This window comes from Symphalangus syndactylus, chromosome 14, assembly GCF_028878055.3.
Source record: "Symphalangus syndactylus isolate Jambi chromosome 14, NHGRI_mSymSyn1-v2.1_pri, whole genome shotgun sequence".
Classification (NCBI taxonomy): domain Eukaryota; kingdom Metazoa; phylum Chordata; class Mammalia; order Primates; family Hylobatidae; genus Symphalangus; species Symphalangus syndactylus.
The window spans coordinates 103,927,371-103,951,014 of NC_072436.2; the positions used below are offsets into that span (position 1 = coordinate 103,927,371).

At 41.8% G+C, this 23,644-nt stretch overlaps 1 protein-coding gene across 9 annotated transcripts in view; it reads left to right on the forward strand.

Moving 5' to 3' along the window:
• Window positions 1–23,644, forward strand: part of EIF2AK2 (eukaryotic translation initiation factor 2 alpha kinase 2) — a 65,125-nt gene that overhangs the window by 28,497 nt on the left and 12,984 nt on the right. For 5 of the 9 annotated variants that reach the window (XR_010115772.1, XM_055240701.2, XM_063618152.1 and 2 more), the window contains exons 11-14: window positions 6,592–6,714; window positions 11,760–11,918; window positions 14,571–14,751; window positions 20,674–20,802. Coding sequence is in view for 8 of the 9 variants with exons in the window: in XM_055240701.2 (XP_055096676.1) it covers window positions 6,592–6,714; window positions 11,760–11,918; window positions 14,571–14,751; window positions 20,674–20,802 (592 nt within the window). In the remaining variant the exon portion in view is untranslated. The remainder of the gene's footprint in view (window positions 1–6,591; window positions 6,715–11,759; window positions 11,919–14,570; window positions 14,752–20,673; window positions 20,803–23,644) is intronic. The other 4 variants (XM_055240702.2, XM_063618157.1, XM_063618156.1 and 1 more) reach the window with 2 other exon arrangements.

The following is a 23,644-nucleotide window of genomic DNA, read 5'->3' on the forward strand; positions in this document are numbered from 1 at the left end:
ATTTTAGGTGACAGAAAGCATGATACAGGTCTGGGGTGGGAGTGAGTGGTCGATCAAGATTTCCTCTTGTGTGTTCATAAAGAGGTTTAGTGATAGTGGCAAAATTTGCTATCTATAATCGGAAATAACCCACTAATTTGAGGAAAGAAAATAAGTCCCTTTTTGTCTTAGGAAATGGGATTTGTTGAATGCCTTGCTTTCATGCTAGCGGCATTTCCCCGGTATTTGGAGTTATGAGTAATCCTAGCTATGAAACATTTGGAGAGGTTAATTGGGCCTTCCTTTTGGATACCTGGTACCCACATTCAGCCAAAAAATTTAAAAGCCTGGCTGTGTGTTGAATACAATGTTCTAGAGAGGGGCTGCAAAGAAGTAAATTGTCCACATACTGAAGCAAAACACTGGGTTGTAGAAGTAGTTTGGAAAGATCCAATCAAAGTGCCTGACCAAAATAGTGAGGGCTGTCCCTAAACCCCTGGGGGAGGACAGTCCAGGTGAGTTGTTGGGAGTAGCCTGTGTCAGCGTCAGTCCAAGTGAAAGCAAAAAGGTTTTGAGAGGAGGAATGTAGAGGGATAGTATAAAAGGCATCTTTGAGGTCTAATGCAGAGAAATAGCTAGTATTGGGAAGAATTTGCAATATGAGGATATAGGGGTTTGGGACAACAGGACAAACAGAACAGTAGTAGAGCTGATTTGTTGCAAATCCTGAACCAGTCTATAGGAGCCATCTGGTTTTGTAATTGGGAGAATAGGAGTATTGTGGGGAGAATGGGTGGGGATTAAAATATTGGCAGCCAGGCCAGGTGCGGTGCCTCACGCCTGTAATCCCAGCACTTTGGGAGGCCAAGGTGGGTGGATCACCTGAGGTCAGGAGTTCAAGACCAGTCTGGCCAACGTGGTGAAACCCCATCTCTACCAAAAATACAAAAATTAGTTGGGCTTGGTGGCACACACCTGTAGTCCCAGCTACTCAAGAGGCTGAGGCAGGATAATTACTTGAACCTGGGAGGCAGAGGTTGCAGCGAGCCAAGATTGTGCCATTGAACTCCAGCCTGGGTGACGAGCAAGACTCCATCTCAAAAAAATAAAATAAAATAAAATAATAAAATAAAATATTGGCAGCCAAAAGTTGGGAGATGATGGACTTGAGTCCCCCATAATCCATTAGGGGATATTGTGGGACCACTATTTGGCATTTAGGATCCTTCAGTGAAATTTGAATTGGAGAATGGTGGGTAGCTAACATGGGGGAGTCAGTGTTCCATACTATGGGATTTACAGGGCTGAGGAATTTGGGATTTAAGTCTGTTTGATATGGAATGTCTGAGGAAGCGTTCTGTTCTTGAGATGATAATAAATAGGGGTAGCTTTGGTGTGGGGTTGATAAATGAATGATTCCTCCCAGTTTGTGTAGGATGTCCCTTCCTAGTAAAGGAGTGGGGGAATGAGGAATGACCAAGAAAGAGTGAGTGAGGGTGACTCCCTGAAATGAACAATATAGAGGCAGTGTTTTGTATGGGGTTTCTTGTATGCCCTTCATGCCATCAACAGAAATGAATGAACATTCTAATGGGCCTTGATATTCAGTTAGTGCCAATAGACTTGCCCCAGTATCCAAAAGAAAGGAAATAATCTTACCAGATACCATCCCAATTACCCTGGGTTTTGTGGACTCACTAGATGTGGGGACGAAGGATCCCGCCTACCCTCAGTCTTCCTTGTCAGCACCAGCAGTGAAGAGATTTCCTCCTGTGATGTTTGGGGGGCTTCATTATGAGCGGTACCCGAATGGGGAAGGTGTCCCTGTTGAGGGCATTCCATCGTCCAGTGTCCCCAAAGACTGCAAGTTGGGCATGGTTTGGTGGGAGGCCAGGAGATAGGACAAGCCTTTTCCCAGTGTCCAGCGTTGCCTCATTGAAAACAGACTCCTGGAGAGGTGGGGGAGTTTCCCTTTGGGTTATTAGGAGGCTTTCGTGTAACTGACTTTTGGACAGCAGAGGCAAGCATCTGGTATTTTAAATGGAGATGTTTGTCCTCTTGAATTTTTTGTTCCTCATCTCTGTTGTTAAAGACATGGAAGGTCGCATTTAGGAGCTCCCACCAAGATGTCTGGGGGCCCTCCTTTAATTTTTGTAAGTTTTTCTGGATATCTGGGGTGGATTGGGAAATAAATTGGAGGTAGAGAAAAGTTTGACCTTCTCTAGATTCTGGGTCCAAATTGGTATATTTTAGCATAGCTTCAGTGAGGTGTGGTAAGAAAAGGGCAGGGTTTTCCTGGTGCTCTTGTGTAATTTCTCTGAGGTTTTCATAATTAACTGCCTTATGGGCATTTTTGTCCATGCCCGTGAGGAGACAGGTAATCGTGTGGTCTCTTCACCTGATGCCATTGTCTCCCTGTTGGCAAGTCCAATCTGGGCCTCTATGGGGGACTGCATCATTGGCCACTGGATTTTGTATAGGGGCTTGATTATGGAGTTCATCTGTGTGTGTTTCAGCTGAATGCCAGATGCACTCTTTTTCGTCAGGGGTGAGGGTGGAGGTTAGAATTATATAAATGTCATGCCAAGTTAAGTTAAAGGATTGGATTATGTGCAGGAATTCCCTGTGACAGAGAGATTTTCAGAGAAATATCCTAGACAATGTTTGATCTGTGACAAATCAGACATGGAGAAAAGGACATGAACATGAGCAATGCCTTCAACCCCAGTCCCTTCCCAGAGAGGGAGAATGGCAGAGGTGGTTTGACTGGCTGGGTAATGGGTGGAGAAGGAGGAGGGGTGGGATTTGGCACTAAAGGCTTGGGGGCAGGAGGGGCCAAAGAGATGGAGAGTTTGGATGGGCGAGAAATGGATGCAGGGGTTGAGAGTATGGAGGGGGTTCAACTGCAGGTCAAAAAGGGTTTCAGGAGAAGAGGTTTCAGAGGAAGGAGAGACCCAGGGAGGTTTTCATTAATTAGAAGGATTTCATGAAGGGTGCAAGTTTGACATAAGGAGGGTCGGGATTTAAGGTAGAAGAAAGCCTGAATATAGGGAACCTCTTGCTGTTTGCTGTTCCTCGTTATAAAGTTGTCAAGGTCCCTGAGAATTTGAAAGTCAAAGGTGTCGTTTTCAGGCCATCGGCTGTCATTATCTAATTTGTATTGGGGCCAGGCCGTGTTGCAATAAAAAATTAAACACTTTGGCTTTAGGCTCCCCCATAAGCCAAGTTTGGTGAGGTTGTGAAGGAGACAGTCCAGTGGGGAGGACATAGGAATGTGAGATTGTTTGGCACCCATGTGGACTGATAAGAGGAGGCTGAGAGTGTCTGTTTTTGTTCTAGACATCCCCAGACGAAAGACAGAGACCTGGAATCCTCTTTATAAAGAGGACAGTTAAGCTGAGAAGAAACTGGGTGTCCCCAAGATTTCTTCCAACTTAGTCCCACTGGTCCTCCAAGGACCAGGACAGCAGACCTCACTTTCCTGGGTACTGCAAGAAAGCCAGGGAAGGCAAATCTTACCAGTTGGCTGGATTAGTGTCTGACGTTGGATGTTCTGGTTGGAATCAGCAAAGGGCCTCCTGGACTGGAGCCGCGCGAGGAAGAGAGAGAGAGAAGAGGGAAGAAGAGTGGATAAGGATTAGAGAGCAAAATACCCATTGCAGGCAGTCAGAGGTGGACTCCTGAGACCTGAGGGTTTTGAGAACCCCCTGGGGAGTAGCCCCAGCCTAAGCCTTGCAGTCCCCTTCAGATTAGTTATCCTCCTCATGCAAATTGCTTGAAAAGTGAAGAGAGAGAAAAGATGTGGCAGGTGGCCAGAGACCCTCAGGATCCAGGAGTTAGCTTGGGACGAACTGCCACCGCCCACTGCTTCCTGGGTTGCAAGAGAACCTCTACCCCCAACACCCATCCCGGGTTTTGGCACCAATTGTAAGGGTTGAAGAAATAAGAAGGAAACATGAAAAGCGGCTGACAGTCAAAGACAGGTTTATTTTGAAGAATAAACCTGAGAGGGGCTTCTGGCCAATTTTGGTCAGGAACATTCTCTCTTACAGACTTAGGGTACTTAAGGATTTAGGAAGGGAGAACTTATCACAGGTTCAGAATGTTTCTGAGTGGAGGAGAGTTTTATTGTGAGTTAGAATGTCTCTGGTCAGAGGGGCGGTTATCTCGGGGTTGGTATGTCTCTGGTCGTAGAGGATTTATCAGGTTTGGAAGGTTTCTGGTCAGAGGTGTCATTTGTGGTTTATGGTCATGCTGGCATTAGCCATTAGGCTGATGTTTTTGGGGCTGGATTTAGGCAGTTTTTAATCAAGGGGAACTTAAAATAGTGGTGCTTGTCCAAGATGGCAATGCTCCTGTTCTGTCAAAGATGGAACTGTGAAATAGAATTTGTTTAAAGATGTGTTGTTCATTCAACAGAAGTTTCTTGAGGGCCCATTATAAGGCTAAATTATACTTCCACCCAAACAGTTTAGTTGATGTTGCACTATCCGGCACACAATTGATGGTGTCTCTTGGAGAAGTAATATTTAGACAGATGTAAATGGAATATGGTAATTGTAGATCTTTGTGATGCTTATATGGATTTCTCTGACATCTATACAAGTTATTAATATTGAAAACAAGTACTCCTGTAAATCAGTGATTAAAAAAATACTTCTGCAGGAATTAGAATTGATCCACTTGAATCTGTTTTCTACTTTCTAGCTCCATACCAGATTTCACTTGAAAAAAAAGTCTACTCTGCTGTAGACAATATGTTTGGATTTAAAATGAAATGTCTGAAACAGTGGAGGCCTGTTTGCATTGGGAGGGCGGGGCATTGAATATAAAAGTTTAAAAAACAATACAGAATCAAAAGTTTATTAAGCACCCAATATAGAATTGGCACTATGCTGGGCATCAGGTTTATGGTAGGAACAAACAAAATAGTCACTGTTGTCATGGAGTTTCGTGGGGGATGACCGACTTTAAATAAACAATTACACGAGCAGGCCAAGCACAGTGGCTCATGCCTGTTATCCCAGCACTTTGGGAGGCTGAGGCGGATGGATCACTTGAGGTCAGGAGTTCGAGACCAGCCTGGCCAACATGGTGAAACCCCATCTGTACTAAAAATACAAAAATTAGCAGGTGTTGTGGCATGCACCTGTAGTCTCAGCTACTTTGGAGGCTGAGGCAGGAGAATCACTTGAACCCGGAGGGCGGAGGTTGCAGTGAGCGGAGATCGCACCACTGTATTCCAGCCTGGGTGACAGAATGACACTCTGTCTCAAAAAAAAAAAAAAAAATCTGCAGGAACAAACTATGGTCAGAGCTGTGAAAGGAAAGCAATGGCGTGGAGAGAAATGGAAGCAGGGGTGAGGCGAGGTTTCTCTGGGGTCACAGTTGTGGGGAGGCCTGATGGATGAGTGGGCATAGAGCAGTGGGTGCTAGGTGGAAAGAAGGCCATATGAGAAGGTGAAGGTGGAAAAGGTGATGTGAAAGTTCGAGAACAGACAGAAGAGTGTGTGCTTTGAGTGCAATGAGGAGGGGCACAGTGCCATGAGATGAGGGTGCTGAGGGAGGCAGGGGCCTCCTCATTTGGCACCTTATAGGCCATTTAAGGGCTTTTTGTTTTTGTCGAATGCAAAGATTGGCTATTGGAGGGTTTCGGCAACAAAGAGACATGGCCAGACTCAGTTTTCATCCCTCTGGTTGCTGCGTGGATCATAGATTGGAGTGGGGGAAGAGAGGAAGTGGGGATCCAGTTAACGAGGTACTGCTATGGCCTAATGGAAGCATGGACTGGGGTGAAGATGTCGGAGGCAGAGGAAAGTGGGCAGATACCAGCAATGTGTTTTGGAGGTAGAATTGACAGGTCTTAATGATGGAACACGAAGCTTGAGGGAGAAGAGAAAACCAAGTAGAAACCTAGGCAGGCTTAGAGCGTATGCCCATTTCTCTTATAACAGCTTGGTGATAGTAGCTGTGGAGCACAATATAGCAATTCCTTTGAACATTTTGTATTTGTGGTAGGATTTTTATCATGGCTTTTTTTTTTTTTTTTTCTGTTTTTTTGAGATGGAGTTTCATTCTTGTTGCCCAGGCTGGAGTGCATTGGTGTGATCTTGGCTCACTGCAACCTCTGCCTCCCAGGTTCAAGCAATTCTCCTGCCTCAGCCTCCCGAGTAGCTGGGATTACAGGCACTTGCCACCACACCTGGCTAATTTTTGTATTTTTAGTAGAGACGGGGTTTCACCATGTTGGCCAGGCTGGTCTTGAACTCCTGACTTCAGGTGATCCACCTGCCTTGGCCTCCCAAAGTGCTGGGATTACAGGCATGAGGCATGGCACCTGGACTTATCATGGCTTTTGAAAAGCCAGGAGTTGACTGTGACTGCCAGGGGTGATATGTTATGTTGGACTCGCCCTGGGAGGAGTGAGAGGACTACTCTTCGTGAGTCAAGAGTTTCTGCCAAGTGGATCTTTCTTATTTAGAAGGAGAGAATCATATTTGTTATATTGTCCATTTCACAAGTGACATTAAAGGGAAAGGAGTGGGGAGGCGGGGGGTGGGGGGTGGGGGTTGAACATGAAATGTCAAAATAACAGTGGTTTTTATCTTTAAGGTTTGGCATGGATTTTAAAGAAATAGAATTAATTGGCTCGGGTGGATTTGGCCAAGTTTTCAAAGCAGAACACAGAATTGACAGAAAGACTTACGTTATTAAACGTGTTAAATATAATAGCGAGTAAGTAGTAAATGTTTACATTTTTTTGAATGTCAAGGTACGCTGAATCTGCACTATTCTTTTTTATGCTTCTCTCTTCTTTATTAGGATATCATTTATTTCTTTCTGGTCCTCATTAAACCTTTCATTCTACCAAGAGGAGTTTGGCTTACTCTGAGATGATCTCACTTTACTGTGGTTATTTCAATAAAAATGGATATACCATTGATCATCCTTTTGGTGCTATCTTCAGAACTGAAGCTATAGAGTCATTTGCTTTAAAGTGGCATGCAACTTCATGAACCGCTCCGTATTTTAAAAACCGTGGCACCAGACAGAACCTGTCATTACCCACAAAAAAGGTGATCTTTGAGATGTCCTAGTCTTACCTCATTATTTTATAGATGAGGAGACTAAGATCCAGAGATGTGAAGTGATTTTGTCTAAGATAAAAGCTAGATGGTAATTGTTCTCTGGTTGTCTGTTATTGTATAAGGCACTGCTCCAAAATGCAGTGCTTAAAAACAGCAATTTATTGTTATCTCTAATGGTTCCATGGGTTGATTGTGCTCATCTGGACAATTCTCACTTGGGGTCTCAGAGGAATTTGCAGTCAGTAGTCATCTGAAACCTTGACTACAGCCTATCTTAGGCTGGGTATCCAAGCTGGCTAGCAGTTGACACTGGCTGGGGGCTGGAAGTTCAGCTGGGACTGTGAATCAGAATGCCTCCATGTGGCCTCCCTATGGGGATTGGGCTTCTTACAACTTAGTGGCTGGGTTTCAAGAAGGATCGTCCCCAGAACAAGTCATCCAAGAGACCAGGAGTGAGTGGCAAGGCTTCTTTTGACCTAGTCTGAGGAGTTCCAGAACGTCACTACCATCAAGTTATATTGGTTAAACAAGTCACTGAAGCCAGCTTAGATTCAAGGGGAGGCCAAATAGGCTCTACCTCGTAATTTAAGGAGTGGAAGTGTGTATGAGAAGATAAAGAATTGATCAAGATTATCTTTGGACATGATCTCCTATGTAATAAGGTTGGGATTTACAACTCATCCCCTGGAATGACAATTCAATGTGTTCCCACTGTAACCCGCTGCTTCCAACGTTTGTTTTCTGTATTATCGGCCCTCTCACTCCCACTGGATAGCAGAACTCCTTCAGGAAGGAAAACAAATAGAAAGGAAGTCTTAAATCACATGATCACCAGTTCACCAATCTTGCTTGTTGCACTCTGGCAGTTGTTACTATGTGTAGCTTGGCCAGACCGACCTGATCCCTCAAAGACTAGCAAAGGAGATGGGAAAGGGATCTGGGCTAAGAAAAATGATATGTGCAAAGGAAAGGTAGGTGTGGAGTGCTGGATGTTCTTAGCCCAGTTAAACAAACCTACTTGTTGTCTCATGGATGATGCCTTGCATTTGAAATAGGGTCATTCCTACCCTGTTCATTGTTTTATTTAACAAGAATGAAGGACAGCTGTACTGTTACTCAATTTTAAAAAATAGCAATAATATCCCAGCTACTTGGGAGGCTGAGGCAGGAGGATTGCTTGAGGCCAGGAGTTTGAGACCAGCCCGAGCCACATAGTGAGACCCAGTGTCAAAAAAAAAAAAGAAAAAAAAAATGAGGGCCAGGCGTGGTGGCTCACACCTGTAATCCCAGCACTTTGGGAGGCCGAGGTGGGCAGATTACTTGAGGTCAGGAGTGTGAGACCAGCCTGGCCAACGTGGTGAAAACGTGTCTCTACAAAAATGCAAAAATTAGCCGAGCGTGGTGGCGCACACCTGTAATCCCAGCTGCTTGGGAGGCTGAGGCAGGAGAATTGCTTGAACCTGGGAGGTGCAGGTTGCAGTGAGCCAAGATCGCACAACTGCACTCCAGCCTGGGTGACAAAGTGAGACTCCATCTAAAAAAAAAAAAAAAGATAATTATGTTGATGATGGTCCAGTATCTTGGCCATTTCTAGTAGTTTATACATTGGTACAACATATACATATATATTTTTGAGACAGAGTCTCATTCTGTTGCCCAGGCTGGAGTGTAGTGGTGCATTCTCAGCTCACTGCAACCTCCACCTCCCAGGTTCAAGCAATTCTCTGCCTCAGCCTCCCAAGTAGCTGGGATTACAGGTGCCTACCACCATGCCCAGCTAATTTTTGTATTTTTCGTGGAGACGGGGTTTCACCATATTGGCCAGGCTGGTCTTGAACTCCTGACCTCATGATCTACCAGCCTCGGCCTCCCAGAGTGTTGGGATTACAGGCGAGAGCCACCGTGCCCAGCCTGATACAACGTATTTTAAAATATCTTTGGAAATATTAATCTGGAGCCATAAAATTGTTCGTACACTTTGGCTCAAGGATTTCCTGTTTGGGAACCTGTTCTAAGAATATTATTTAGGGACTGGGTGTGGTGGCTCACGCCTGTAATCCCAGCATTTTGGGAGGCTGTGGCAGGCGGATCACCTGAGGTCAGGAGTTCAAGACCAGCCTGACCAACATGGAGAAACCCCATCTCTACTAAAAATACAAAATTAGCCGGGTGTGATGGTGCATGCCTGTAATCTCAGCTTCTCGAGAGGCTGAGGCAGGAGAATTGCTTGAACCCGGGAGGCGGAGCTTGTGGTGAGCCCAGATCATGCCATTGCACTCCAGCCTGGGCAACAAAAGTGAAACTCCGTCTCAAAAAATGAAAAAAAATAATAATAAAAAGAATACTATTTAGGGAGGCTGAGGTGAGTGGATCACTTCAGCCCAGGAGTTTGAGACTAGCCTGAGGCAACATGGCAAAACTCCATCTCTACAAAAAATACAGTAATTAGGCCGGTGTGGTAGCCACGCCTGTAGTCTCAGCTACCTCAGAACCTAGGTGGGAGGACCATCTGAGCCCAGTAGGTGGAGGCTGCAGTGAGCCATGATCACACCACTGCACTATAGCCTGGGTGACGGAGTGAGACCCTATCTCCAAAAAAAAGAAAAAGAATGTTATTCAAATTATGGATTATATCCAAGAAGATATAAATCATAGTGTCATTCATCAACAGTGAAAAATTAGAACAAACAGAATATCCAGCAGTAAAGAAATGAATATATATATTTTGTTCTGTCTCCTGATCAATGGCTATTTTGCAGCCATTAAAAGTAACTGGCTGGGCTGGGCGTGGTGGGTCACGCCTGTAATCCCTGCACTTTGGGAGGCCAAGGCAGGCAGATCACGAGGTCAAGAGATCGAGGCCATCTGGCCAACATGGTGAAACTCTGTCTCTACTAAAAATACAAAAACTAGCTGGGCATGGTGGCACATGCCTGTAGTCCCAGCTACTTGGGGGGCTGAGGCAGGAGAATCGCTTGAACCCGGGAGGTGGAGGTTGCAGTGAGCCAAGGTCGCGCCATTGCACTCCAGCCTGGGCGACAAAGCAAGACTCTTCTCAAAAACAATGACTGGCTGGGTGCAGTGGCTCAGGCCTGTAATCCCACCACTTTGAGAGGCCAAGGCTGGTGGATCACTTGAGGTCAGGAGTGCGAGACCAACCTGGGCAACATGGCGAAACCCTGTCTCTATAAAAAATATAAAAACTAGCCAAGTGTGATGGTGTGTGCCTGTGATCCTAGCTACTAGGGAGGCTGAGGTGGGAGGATCGCTTGAGCCCTAGGGGTGGAGGTTGCAGTGAGCCAAGATTGCCACTGCACTCCAGCCTGGGTGACAGAGTGAGACCCTGTCTCAAAAAAAAAAAAAAAAAAAAAAGAAAGAAAGAATCTAAAATAACAGATTATTTTAGGATTGTCAAAGTGTCAGTAATTTTTTTTTATTTTTCCAAATTTTATGTCGTATAGTTTAGAACTTTATGCATTAAAAAATAAAATTGTAAAATGATTATCCTTCCTCATCTTTGAAATCTCCAAGTTATTTACTGCACTTAGCATGGAATTGTCTTAGGTCTTGACAACACATTCCTATAAAGCCTCCCACCATCTCACCTTCTCTGCATAAGTTATCCTCTTTGTATATATTTGCCACACATTGAAAATCCTGAATTAGGTACTTCACACTGCCTGGGTTACCTAGCCTTGCTGCCTAAATGTGGTTTGCTTGTAAAATCCAAAGATTTTAACACAAGTCTAAGCAAAACATAATGTATGATTTAGCTATGAAAAATTGCATCGGCTAGGTCCAGTGTCTCATGCTTGCAATCCCAGCACTTTGGGAGGCTGAGGCAGGTGGATTGCTAGATCCCAGGAGTTTGAGACCAGCATGGGCAGCATGGCAAAACCCCATCTCTACAGAAAATAGAAAAAATTAGACGGATGTGATGGTGTGCTCCTGTGGTCCCAGCTACTCAGGAGACTGAGGTGGGAGGATTGAGGCTAGAAGGTTGAGGCTGCAATGAGCCAAGATCGTACCACTGCACTCCAACCTGGGTGACAGAGCAAGACTTTGTCTCAATAAAATAAATAAATTAATTAATTAAAATGACATCACTGGCATTTCAAGAGTACTACAGATGATTTTTAAATTGTCTGATGTTTGGCATTAAGTCGCTGCCTTTTATTTATTTTTTTTTTGAGACAGAATCTTGCTCTGTTGCCCAGGCTGGAGTGCAGTGGTGCAATCTTGGCTAACTGCAACCTCTGCCTCCTTGATTCAAGTGATTCTCCTGCCTCAGCCTCCCAAGTAGCTGGGATTACAGACGTGTGCCACTGTGCCCAGCTAATTTTTTTGTATTTTTAGTAGAGATGGGGTTTCGCCATGTTGGTCAGGCTGGTCTTGAACTCCTGACCTCGTGATCTGCCCACCTTCGCCTCCCAAAGTACTGGGATTGCAGGCATGAGCCACCGCGCCCGGCCGCTGCCTTTTATTTTATCTTGAGAGTGAGAACTGCTATTTTTTTTTCAGTATGTTCACTTTTTCCTTTTGAATGTCCTGGCTTCCATTCTAAAACTATGTGAGAACCACAGCAATGGTTTACTAAGGGAATGTAGACAGTCGTCTATTACATGAGGTGTTTTGTGGTTGTTATGAGGGATGTACACTGACACTGCCATGTTCCCTGTTCCTTTTAACTAGGAAGGTGGAGCGTGAAGTAAAAGCATTGGCAAAACTTGATCATGTAAATATTGTTAAGTACAATGGCTGTTGGGATGGATTTGATTATGATCCTGAGACCAGTTCTTATGATCCTGAGAGCGATGATTATGATCCTGAGAACAGCAAAAATAGTTCAAGGTAACTAAAAATAAATTCTCATAGCCATAATAGGATGGAAGGAAATTGTTATTTACTATGTGTGGGCCACTGGATAAGGCCATTAATCATCACGATTAATAATCACAATTCCCTCTGAGAGACACTGTTATCTCTCTGTTCCGAAGGTAAGGAGAAAGTGAAAATCTCTTCCTTGTCCTCCTCTTGCTGCAAACTTGCTCTCACAACCCTCTGTTACATCCTCAGCTGTCTTCAAAATCTCAGGTTCAGCTTTCCTGACTCCATTGTTTAATGGAGAGCCTTGTTCACGTGCTGGCTTCAGTGCAGGCTGTAAGTGAGGTCTTGTGAAGAGAGTTTTAACATATAGATGCTGCATCTGGGGGCTGCCTCCTCAGCTACCAACACTTTTGTGTCCCTCTCTTAGGCTGTGATTGGTGTGGTGCAGTCAAAGGGTCTCTTTGGAATGTAACTATACCACTTATGCTGGGATGGTGGACAGTGAAAATATTTTTAAGACCACAAGCTGAGATGGGGGCACCCTCATGTTTTATGTCAGTTAAGCCACTGCCAAACAACTGGAGATCCTAAAGAGCTGGCATCTGTCTTTGAAAGTCACCCAACCTATTATGGGGATAGTCTTCTCACTAAAATCCTGAGGCCAATGGGGACCCATTCATTCATTTTCTCCTGCCCCACCTCCATCTCCATGTCGTGTAAGTGAGAACTTTATCATCAGTTCAGGAGTTATTGACCATCAGCATACAGGACTTCAGCTTTCAGCAAATTCTTGGCTACCTCTTCCTGCTTTTAAGCCGACATATATACAAAGAATATAAATGAATATTGAGGCTAACTTAATTCAGAAAAAAAATAAAACATGGTTAGCAAAAAAAAAAAAAAAAACCCTCCAATTTATGTATCTTAGAAATTTGTTGGCACTTCTCCTAGAGTACCTTTCCTATTGTTTTAGGTTTGCTTTCCCTTTACTCTCTCCTATTAGACTATTATCCCCATGATGGCAAGGATAGTGTCTAACTCATTTTCTCATCTCTAGGTGCCTTTCATGCTTAGTAGATCAATGGTGAATTAAAAGGTTTCAAAATTACTTCATATAATAATGAAATTTAGTTTTGTGCAACTCTATTGTATTCATGTTCCTATTTCTTTTTTTTTTTTTTGAAACGGAGTCTCGCTCCGTCACCCGGGCTGCAGTGCAGTGGCGCAATCTCGGCGCACTGCAAGCTCTGCCTCCCGGGTTCACGCCATTCTCCTGCCTCAGCCTCTCCGAGTAGCTGGGACTACAGGCGCCCGCTACCACGCCCGGCTAATTTTTTGTATTTTTTAGTAGAAACGGGGTTTCACCGTGGTCTCGATCTCCTGACCTCGTGATCCTCCCGCCTCGGCCTCCCAAAGTGCTGGGATTACAAGCGTGAGCCACCGCGCCCGGGCCCTATTTCTATCTATTAGCAAAGGTGATTGCAGATCTTCAGCAATAAAGAATGGGTGGCTCTTTTTTTTTCTTCTTCTTTTTTTTTTTTTTTTTTTTTGAGACAGAGTCTCGCTGTGTCGTACAGGCTGGAGTGCAATGGTGCAATCTTGGCTCACCGCAAACTCTGCCTCCTGGGTTCACGCCATTCTCCTGCCTCAGCCTTCTGAGTAGCTGGGACTACAAGTGCCTGCCACCATGCCCGGCTAATTTTTTGTATTTTTAGTAGAGACGGGGTTTCACCGTGTTAGCCAGGATGGTCTTGATCTCCTGACCTCGTGATCCACCCGCCTAGGCCTCCCAAAGTGCTGGGATTACAGGCGTGAGCCACCGTGCCCGGCCTCTTCTTTTTTTTTTTTTTTTTTTTTTGAGACAGAGTGTTACTCTATCGCTCATGCGGGAGCACAATGGCGTGATCTCAGCTCACTGCAACCTCTGCCTTCTGGGTCTGGGTTCAAATGATTCTCATGCCTCATCCTCCCGAGTAGCTGGGACTACAGGTGCCGCACCACCACACCCAGCTAATTTTTGTGTTTTTAGTAGAGATGGGGTTTCGCCATGCTGCCCAGGCTGGTCTCAAACTCCTGAGCTCAAGCAATCCGCCAGTCTCGGCCTCCCAAGGTGCTAGGATTATAGGCATGAGCCACCATGCCCAGCCCAGCTCATATTTTATAAATTAGCTAAACAAATAAAGCTCTGGACATCTGAGAACTTATGATTGAAATAAAAAATGGCCTTTTATATTTTGATTCAAATTTATTATATTTAGATTTCTATTTTGTGACATGTTTTGGGGTTCTTTTTTTTTTTTTTTTTTTTTGAGACGGAGTCTCGCTCTGTCACCCAAGCTGGAGTGCAGTGGCGCGATCTCGGCTCACTGCAAGCTCCGCCTCCCGGGTTCACGCCATTGTCCTGCCCCAGCCTCTCCCGAGTAGCTGGGACTACAGGCGCCCGCCACCATGCCCAGCTAATTTTTTGTATTTTTAGTAGAGACGGGGTTTCACCGTGGTCTCAATCTCCTGACCTCGTGATCCACCCACCTCGGCCTCCCAAAGTGGTTTTGGGGTTCTTAAGAAGATAAGGTATAAGCTTTTAAAAAGTTATTAAAAACTTTAAAAAGTTATTAAAAAATTTTTATGTATTTATATTTATTGTTACTTTTAACATACTGTGAATTTTATACCCAGGTCAAAGACTAAGTGCCTTTTCATCCAAATGGAATTCTGTGATAAAGGGACATTGGAGCAATGGATTGACAATAGAAGAGGCAAGAAACTAGACAAAGTTTTGGCTTTGGAATTCTTTGAACAAATAACAAAAGGGGTGGATTATATACATTCAAAAAAATTAATTCATAGAGATCTTAAGGTAAGTGGAAAATGTACTTTATTAATTGATATATATAATATAGTAATTTTAAAATATATCTTCTCAGCTGGGCACAGTGGCTCACGCCTGTAATCTCAACACTTTAGGAGGCTGAGGCAGGCAGATCATCTGAGGTCATGAGTTTGAAACCAGCCTGGCCAACATGGTGAAACCCTGTCTCTACTAAAAATACAAAAGTTAGCTGGGCATGGTGAAGTGCACCTGTAATCCCAGCTACTCAGGAGGCTGAGGCAGGAGAATCGTTTGAACCTGGGAGGTGGAGGTTGCAGTGAGCCGAGATTGTGCCACTGCAGTCCAGCCTAGGTGAAGAGTGAGACTTGTCTCAAAAAAAAAAAAAATTTATATGTGTATATATATATATATATATATATATATATATTTATATATTATATATATATTTATATGTATTTATATATATTACATATATTTATATGTATTTATATATGTATTTATATATATTTATATGTATTTATATATATATTTATATATATATTTATATATATTTATATATTTATATATATTTATATATTTATATATTTATATATATTTATATATTTATATATTTATATATATTTATATATATTTATATATTTATATGTATTTTTATATATTTATATATTATATATATATTTTATATATATTTATATTATTATATATATTTTATATATATTTATATATTTATATATTTATATATTTATATATATTTATATATTTATATATATTTATATATATTTATATATTTATATATATTTATATATATTTATATATATTTATATATTTATATATATTTATATATATTTATATATTTATATATATTTATATATTTATATATATTTATATATTTTATATATATTTATATATTTTTATATATTTATATATTTTATATATATTTATATATATTTTTATATATTTATATATTTTATATATATTTATATATATTTTTATATATTTATATATTTTATATATATTTATATATATTTTTATATATTTTATATATTTTATATATATTTATATATATTTTATATATATTTATATATATTTTATATATATTTATATATATTTGTATATTTATATATATTTTATATATATTTATATATATTTATATATTTATATATATTTTATATATATTTATATATATTTTTATATATTTATATATATATAAAATAAGATAGATATTTTTTTCTCTAGTTTTAGAATAGTGGTTGATTGATAGTTATGAGAAAATGATATCTGAACATATCCATGCAAATAATTACTGTGACTGGCACAGCCAAATGGCTGCTCTGCCCCTGTTCCTCCTGCCTCCTCTAAGTGACTCAGGCTTATTTGAGAGGCAGAGGGGACTCTGTTGAGTGTGGCTTTAGGAATATGGTTCCCTAATCTCTCAGTCATTACTCTCGAGGGCTGTCACAGCTACTGGGTCCAGAGTCTAATATTGTCTTGGTTAAGCATTTCAACCCCATGATTGGAAAATTGCGGTAATCCCAGACTGGGAAAGTGTATCATCCCTTAGTATTTTCATTTTCCTCTGGCTTTTATGGTCTGGACAAGGAGTTTCCCTATTTTTACTTCTCATTAAAATGACAGAAGGTGAGAGACAGAACAGCCCTTCACAGCCTTTCCTCCATTCCCTATTCCCTGTGACTTGCCTAAGCCTGTCACAAGCTGGCCATCCTGAATCCTGTCCCTGGACCTTTGCTCATGTTCTTCTCTCTCATGGGACACTCTTCTGCCTGTCCCCTTTGGTTGTAATTCCTTTACTGAGCCTTTCCTGATCACTCTGGAACTGCCTTTTTCTGTTCTAGGCAGAAGTACCTTATTTATGTGGCTGTCTGCTTACACCACCCTCTAAAACAGCGAGGAATAAGGAATGAAACAAAAAAATTCCCTGAGAGAAATAAGTTCCCATATACACAGTTGTTTATTGGGCTCAGATAGGAATGAGTAGCCCTTAAAAGGTATTGCTTCCGTGCTGCCCAGGGGCTGGATGTCTGATGCATTGGTGTTCTGAGTCTGTCTGGTTCCAATATGTCTCTTCTACAATATCGGAAGTTGTTCTTTGAAGTTGGAACATTGTCAGAACTATTTCAAAAGGATAAATGTAGAGTTGGTTATGCTTTCACTTTGGGATAAATCATACATATAGTTAAATAACAAATAAGCACAATTATTTCTATATAAAATAATTTGCAAATAAATGCAGAAGTGTAGGCATTAAGTTCTCAGTCCTCAGAATGAATTAGCAAAATTCTGACTGGTGCCTACCCACTTACCTGCCAACTATGCCCCGCACTGTGTGTACCCTGTGTCATGGACTGATCTTTTCTTGTGTCTATTTGCAGAGAATTTTTGCTCTGGCTGCAGTTGCTCAAGGGTCAGACTTTATTATTATTCTTAAATTTTTAATTTTTTTTTTTTTTTTTTGAGACAAGGTCTTGCTCTTTTGCCCAGGCTAGAGTGCAGTGGCACAATCACGGCTCATTACAGCCTTGACCTCCTGGGCTCAAGCAGTCCTCCCACCTCAGCCTCCTGAGTAGCTGGGACCACAGGTGTGCACCACCACACCTGGCAATTTTTTTGCTTTTTTTGTAGAGTCAGGGTCTCACCATGTTTCCGAGGCTGGTCTCAAACTTTTAGACTCAAAGCGATCCTCCTGCCTCAGGCTCCCAAAGTGCTGGCATTCCAGGTGTGCTCCACTGCACCCAGCCTCAAGCTTTGTACTGAGACTTCTTTCATCTTCTATAACTTTTCAGGCTCTGACTACTACAGTTGTTGATTTCTCTCTTCTAAGAAAAGATACAATGAAGGTGTACAATTTTTGGGTTATGTTTTGCAAAATAGCAGCTGTAGGTGGTTTTGCCAGAGAATGGTCTTTACCCAATACAGCCCCTCTTACAAAAGTCTCCAAGTGTTTACCACTTTCTGTTGGAATCTTAGGAACTAGACTGAAGATGCTGGGAAGGGACATAGGGGTTTCTGGAGTGAGGGCTTCTTGTCCAAGCCTGCTTCTCTCTAAAATGTTCAGTCTCCTAAAGCCCAGGCTCTGGTCGTCCTCAGCCTGAGCATCAGCCCTGTTCCTGTGCCTTCTATGTGAAGTTTGCACCCTTTTTTATGATCTACAACCCTATATTTTGTCTAGTCATATTATAACTGATTAGACAAAATGTGGCATTATTGTTTTATTTCTTTTATTTTTTACAAGGTCTCGCTGTGTTGCCCAGGCTGGAGTGCAGTTGTATGATCTCAGCTCACTGCAGCCTCAACCTCCTAGGCTCAAGCAATCCTCCCACCTCGGCCCCCCACATAGCTGGGACTACAGGCGCAGGCTACCAAGGCGGGTTAATTTTTGACATTTTGTAGAGACAGGATTTTGCCATGTTGCTCCGGCTGGTCTCGAACTCCTGAGCTCCAGTGATCTGCCGACCTTGGCTTCCCAAAGTGTTGGGATTACAGGCATGAGCCACCATACCCAGCCTCTTTTTCTTTTCCTTTTTTCTTTGTTGTTGTGTGGTTTTTTTTTGTTGTTTTTTTTTTTTTTTTTTTAGACAGAGTCTCCTCTGTTGCCCAGGCTGGAGTGCAGTGGAGTGATCTTGGCTCACTGCAACCTCTGTCTCCTGGGTTCACGCAATTCTCCTGCCTTAGCTTCCCGAGTAGCTGGGATTACAGGCACCTGCCACGATGCCCAGATAATTTTTTGTATTTTTAGTAGAGACAGGGTTTCACCACGTTGGCAAGGTTGGCCTTGGACTGCTGGGGCCACGCTGTCTGCGCGCTTCAGCCTCCCAAAGTGCTGGGATTACAGGTGTGACTCATCACGCCCTGCCCACTTTTTCTTTTTAATGAACTATAAAAAGTGATCTGATATTTTTACTAGATAGCGTCATCCAGCTTAGATATTTACATGGCTTCATAAATTCAATTTTCTGTTTCTTAGAGTCAGGTGATAGCCTTATGTGGGACAAGCAGTTTCACTTGCAACCCCAACATATTTCTACATTGCAACTTCAACATAGCATAGGAATATTTTGTCTCCACATCCACGCCACATCTGTCTACAGCTTTCCATCTGTATTATTGATGTTAGCCTCCAATCTGACTGTTATTGAATTCTAATCCAACTGCTAATTGCTGCATGAGCCATCATCTCAAGCTGGCTTCTCGGAAGCTCCTCCTTCAGCCTTCCCAGGGCTTATGCTCTCTTCCCTCTCATAAGTGTATTATCCCACAGAGTCTGTGTGTATAGCCTAAGATTGTATTAAAAGTCCAGCCTTTTCAAAAATAGCAAAATATTAATTTTCTCATCAACTACCTTCCTGTTTTTATGGTCTTTAGAATATTGGTCAGTATAGCTGGGCGTCGTGGCCTGTGGTCCCAGCTACTTGGGAGGCTGAGGTGGGAGGATCGCTTGAGCTGAGGAAGTCAAGGCTACAGTGAGCCATGATCATGCCACTGAAATCCATCCTGGACAACAAAATGAGACCCTGTCTCAAAAACAAACAAAAATAATATTGGTCAATACCTCCTATGGGCTGGGCATGGTGGCTCATGCCTGTAATCTCAGCATTTTGGGAGGCCGAGGTGAGCGGATCGCTTGAGGCCAGGAGTTTGAGACCAATCTGGCCAACATGGTGAAAACCTGTCTCTACTAAAAATACAGAAAAATTAGCCAAGCGTTGTGGCACATGCCTGTAATCCCAGCTCCTCGGGAGGCTGAGGCAGGAGAATTGCTTGAACCCAGGAAGCAGAGGTTGTGGTGAGCCGAGATCATGCCACTACACTCCAGTCTGGGCGACAGAGCGAGACTCTGTCTTACAAAACAAAACAAAACACCTCCTATAAAGCCGTTGGAGTCAGAATGACCACTTCTATTCTGTTCTTCCTTAAAAAAAAAAAAAAAAAAAATCTGCTTAAAGAATTGCATGGATAATAATATTTCAGAGCTAGTTACTAGCTTCCAGTTAACTTGGTATGCTTTCACAGTGGAAGGGATATGTTTGTTAAGAAGTTGTCAGAGGCTTGGAGAAAAGACCCCCAAGAGAAATTCTGTACAGGCTAATCTGCAGTATTGTTGGGAATGGACCCATTCCGAGAATCTCAAAATTGGAAGGGATCTTAAGGATGTCTACTTCAGTCCCTATCAGATCATGGACTCATATTTGCAACATTTCCTCAAGTGGTTGTTCAGCCCTATCTTGGGATGGGGAACTGTCTAACTCCCATTCTTTGGACAACACTATTAGGATATTAGGATATTTTAAAGCTAATCTTTAGGTCATTTCCACCCTATAGTCCTGGATGTTTTCCCTTGGACCATGCAGAATGAATCCACCTTGCACATGACAGCTTTTCAGATATTCGAGGGCTGCTGTGCCCAGAGCCACCTCTGGTGTCAGCTAAGAAATCCTTACTTCTGGCCGGGCGTGGTGGCTCATACCTGTAATCCCAGCACTTTGGGAGGCCGAAGCAGGTGGATCATGAGGTCAGGAGATCGAGACCATCCTGGCTAACATGGTGAAACCCTGTCTCTACTAAAAATACAAAAAAAAAAAAAAAATAGCTGGGCATGGTGGTGGGTGCCTGTAGTCCCAGCTACTCGGGAGGCTGAGGCAGGAGAATGGCGTGAACCCAGGAGGCGGAGCTTGCAGTGAGCCAAGATAGCACCACTGCACTCTAGCTTGGGCGACAGAGCGAGACTCCGGCCCCCCCCCAAAAAAAATAAATCCTTACTTCTTTCAGATGTCATTTTAAAGACCAGTGATATTAAATTCCCTGATTTTGGCTACTTGTGCAAGGGTAAAGGTCTTATAAATAATATAAAAATAGCCTTTTCTGTATATAATTAAGACATGTGGTAATAATATGTGAAGTTGGTACATGTAAGTTAAATTTTTTTTTTCATAGCCAAGTAATATATTCTTAGTAGATACAAAACAAATAAAGATTGGAGACTTTGGACTTGTAACATCTCTGAAAACTGATGGAAAGCGATCAAGGAATACAGGAACTTTGCGATACATGAGCCCAGAACAGGTAAGGTCTCTTTCCTGTCTCTCTATATTTTACTTCTTTTATTTTTAAAATTATAAAAAGAGTAGACACTTCTTATATAATTAAAACTGTACAGAAGTATATACTGAAAATTTTCCTTACTATTCTTTTCTACCCCTATTCTTCTTATCAGTTTATTCTTTATCCTTTTAGATAATTTTCTGAGTTATAAAAACATACAAACACAAATATACATCCAGAAATTTTTTTTACGTAAACATATATGTGCATACATTTTTTCAAGGACTTATTTTGTTATTTTGTGACTATATAGCATAATTTCTCCATATTAGTTCAAATAGATCTGCCACATTCTTTTTTTAACAACTGTATTATATTTCAAAATATAGAGATACCATAATTTAACTATTTTTTAAAATTTGGTCTTTTTTTTGTTGTTCTTATTTTGTTTTAGAGACAAGGTCTTGCTCCGTCACCCAGGCTGGAGTGCAGTGGTATGATCATTGCTCACGGCAGTCTCAAAATCTTGGGCTCAAGCAATCTTCGCACCTCAGCCTCCTGAGTAGCTAGGACTCTAGAGGCATATACCACTGTGCCCAGCTAATTATTTTTATTTTTATTATTTATTTCTTTATTTACTTATTTATTGTAGAGACAAGGTCTCACTATGTTTCCCAGGTTGTATTTAACTATTTTCTTTTTTTTTTTTTTTTTTTTTTTGAGACGGAGTCTCGCTCTGTCACCCAGGCTGGAGTGCAGTGGCACGATCTCGGCTCACTGCAACCTCCGCCTCCCGGGTTCACGCCATTCTCCTGCCTCAGCCTCTCCGAGTAGCTGGGACTACAGGCGCCCGCCACCACGCCCGGCTAATTTTTTGTATTTTTAGTAGAGACGGGGTTTCACCGTGGTCTCGATCTCCTGACCTCGTGATCCGCCCGCCTTGGCCTCCCAAAGTGCTGGGATTACAAGCGTGAGCCACCGCGCCCGGCCACTATTTTCTTATTGAAGGGTATTTCTTTAGGTTGTTTACAACTTCATACACTTATAGACATTCCTCCTTATTTTGGGTCCCAAGAACAGATAATTCTATGATAATCTGTGATAGATTTCTTGAGGTAAAGTGATTGAATAGATTGACAAGTGCATTTCAAACTTAATTGCTGTTTAATTGTCATTCTAAAAAAAGTGATTCTAATAATACCCTCCCCTCAAAATGTATGAGAATACTGCATCATCATACTCTCCGGTGGTCAGTTTTGGGTACTGTGTTGGATTAGGAGTGTCTTGCTATTTTAGTTTGTATTTTCCAGATTTTTAGTTAGGTATGCCCTCTTTTCATATATTTACTTATACATTTTCTGCAAATTCTCTACTCATATCCTTTCCCAATATCTCATAATTGAGTTCTCATTTTCTCATGTATCTGTAAGGAATCTTGATATATATTGGGTGTTGATTCCGTATCTGTTAACTATATTATAGAATTTTTCTCCTTGATTGTTACTTCTTTGTTTATAATGCCATTTGTGGTACTGCAGCTTTTTTTTTTTTTTTTGAGATGGAGTTTTGCTCTTGTCACCAAGGCTGGAGTGCAGTGGCATGATCTCAGCTCACTGCAACCTCTGCCTCCTGGATTCAAGCAATTCTGCTGCCTCAGTCTCCCAAGTAGCTGGGATTACAGGCGCCCGCCACCATGCCCAGCTAAGTTTTGTATTTTTAGTAAAGACAGGTTTCACCATGCTGGCCAGGCTGGTCTCCAACTCCTGACCTCAGGTAATCCACCCACCTTGGCCTCCCAAAGTGCTGGGATTACAGATGTGAGCCACCAAACCCAGCACTGCAGCTTTTAAATTGTCATATTTATCAATACGGCTGCTAGGTTTCTCATTTTTATTTTGGAGGCTTCTACTGCAAGATTGTGAAAATACATTTTTTGGTTTTACTAACATAAAAATTAACTCAATTTGAATTAACTCTCGTATATGTATGAGAAAGGAATATAACTTGATTATCCCCACGTGGATATGCAGTTGCTTCATCACTACGTGTTAAGCAGTTCATTATTTAAATGCTATTTTAAGGAAAATTCATAGAGACAGAAAGTGGAACAGAGGTTATGTGGAAGAAGGGAGGAATGGGAACCTCTTGTTTAATGGGTATAGCTTCTGTTTGGGGTGATGAAAAGTTCTGGAAATAGATAGTGGTGATGGTTATACAGCATTGTGAAGGTAGTTAATGCCACTGAATTGTAGGCATAAAAATGGTTAAAAGGGTAAATTTTATGTTATGTCTGTTTTTCCACAATAAAATATTATTTTATCATATATAAAATTCCCACACATTCATAGATGTGTTTCTGGACTTTGTTCTGTTTCATTAATTTATTTTATATTTCTCTCTTTAATATTATGCTATTTAGATTATTGTAGCATTATAAACTAGGCTGTAGTATTTGAACAGCAGGACCTGCCACATTATTCTTCAATTTAAAAATGCTCTTAGCTGTTCACATTTACAATTCCAAATGAACTCTAGAATCACCTTGTCATTTTCCGTAACTGGTTTTGAGGTTTTGATAGCAATTGCATCAAATCTGAGGATTCAGGTGAGGAACATTGATATCTTCATATATTTGAGACTTCTCCAAAATTGGTATTTTCTCTCACTTATTCGAGTCCTCCATCAGTCAGCTTTTGTCAGACTATGCTGTGGTAACAAATGACCCCGGTTTCTTAGTGGTGCAAAAAATACCAAGGGTCTATTTCTTGCTCACATGACAAGTTGGCAGCAGTCTGTCTGGCTGCAGTTTTGCTCTGCGTGTCTCCTTCATTCCAAGACCCAGACTGAAGGAAAAATGCTATCT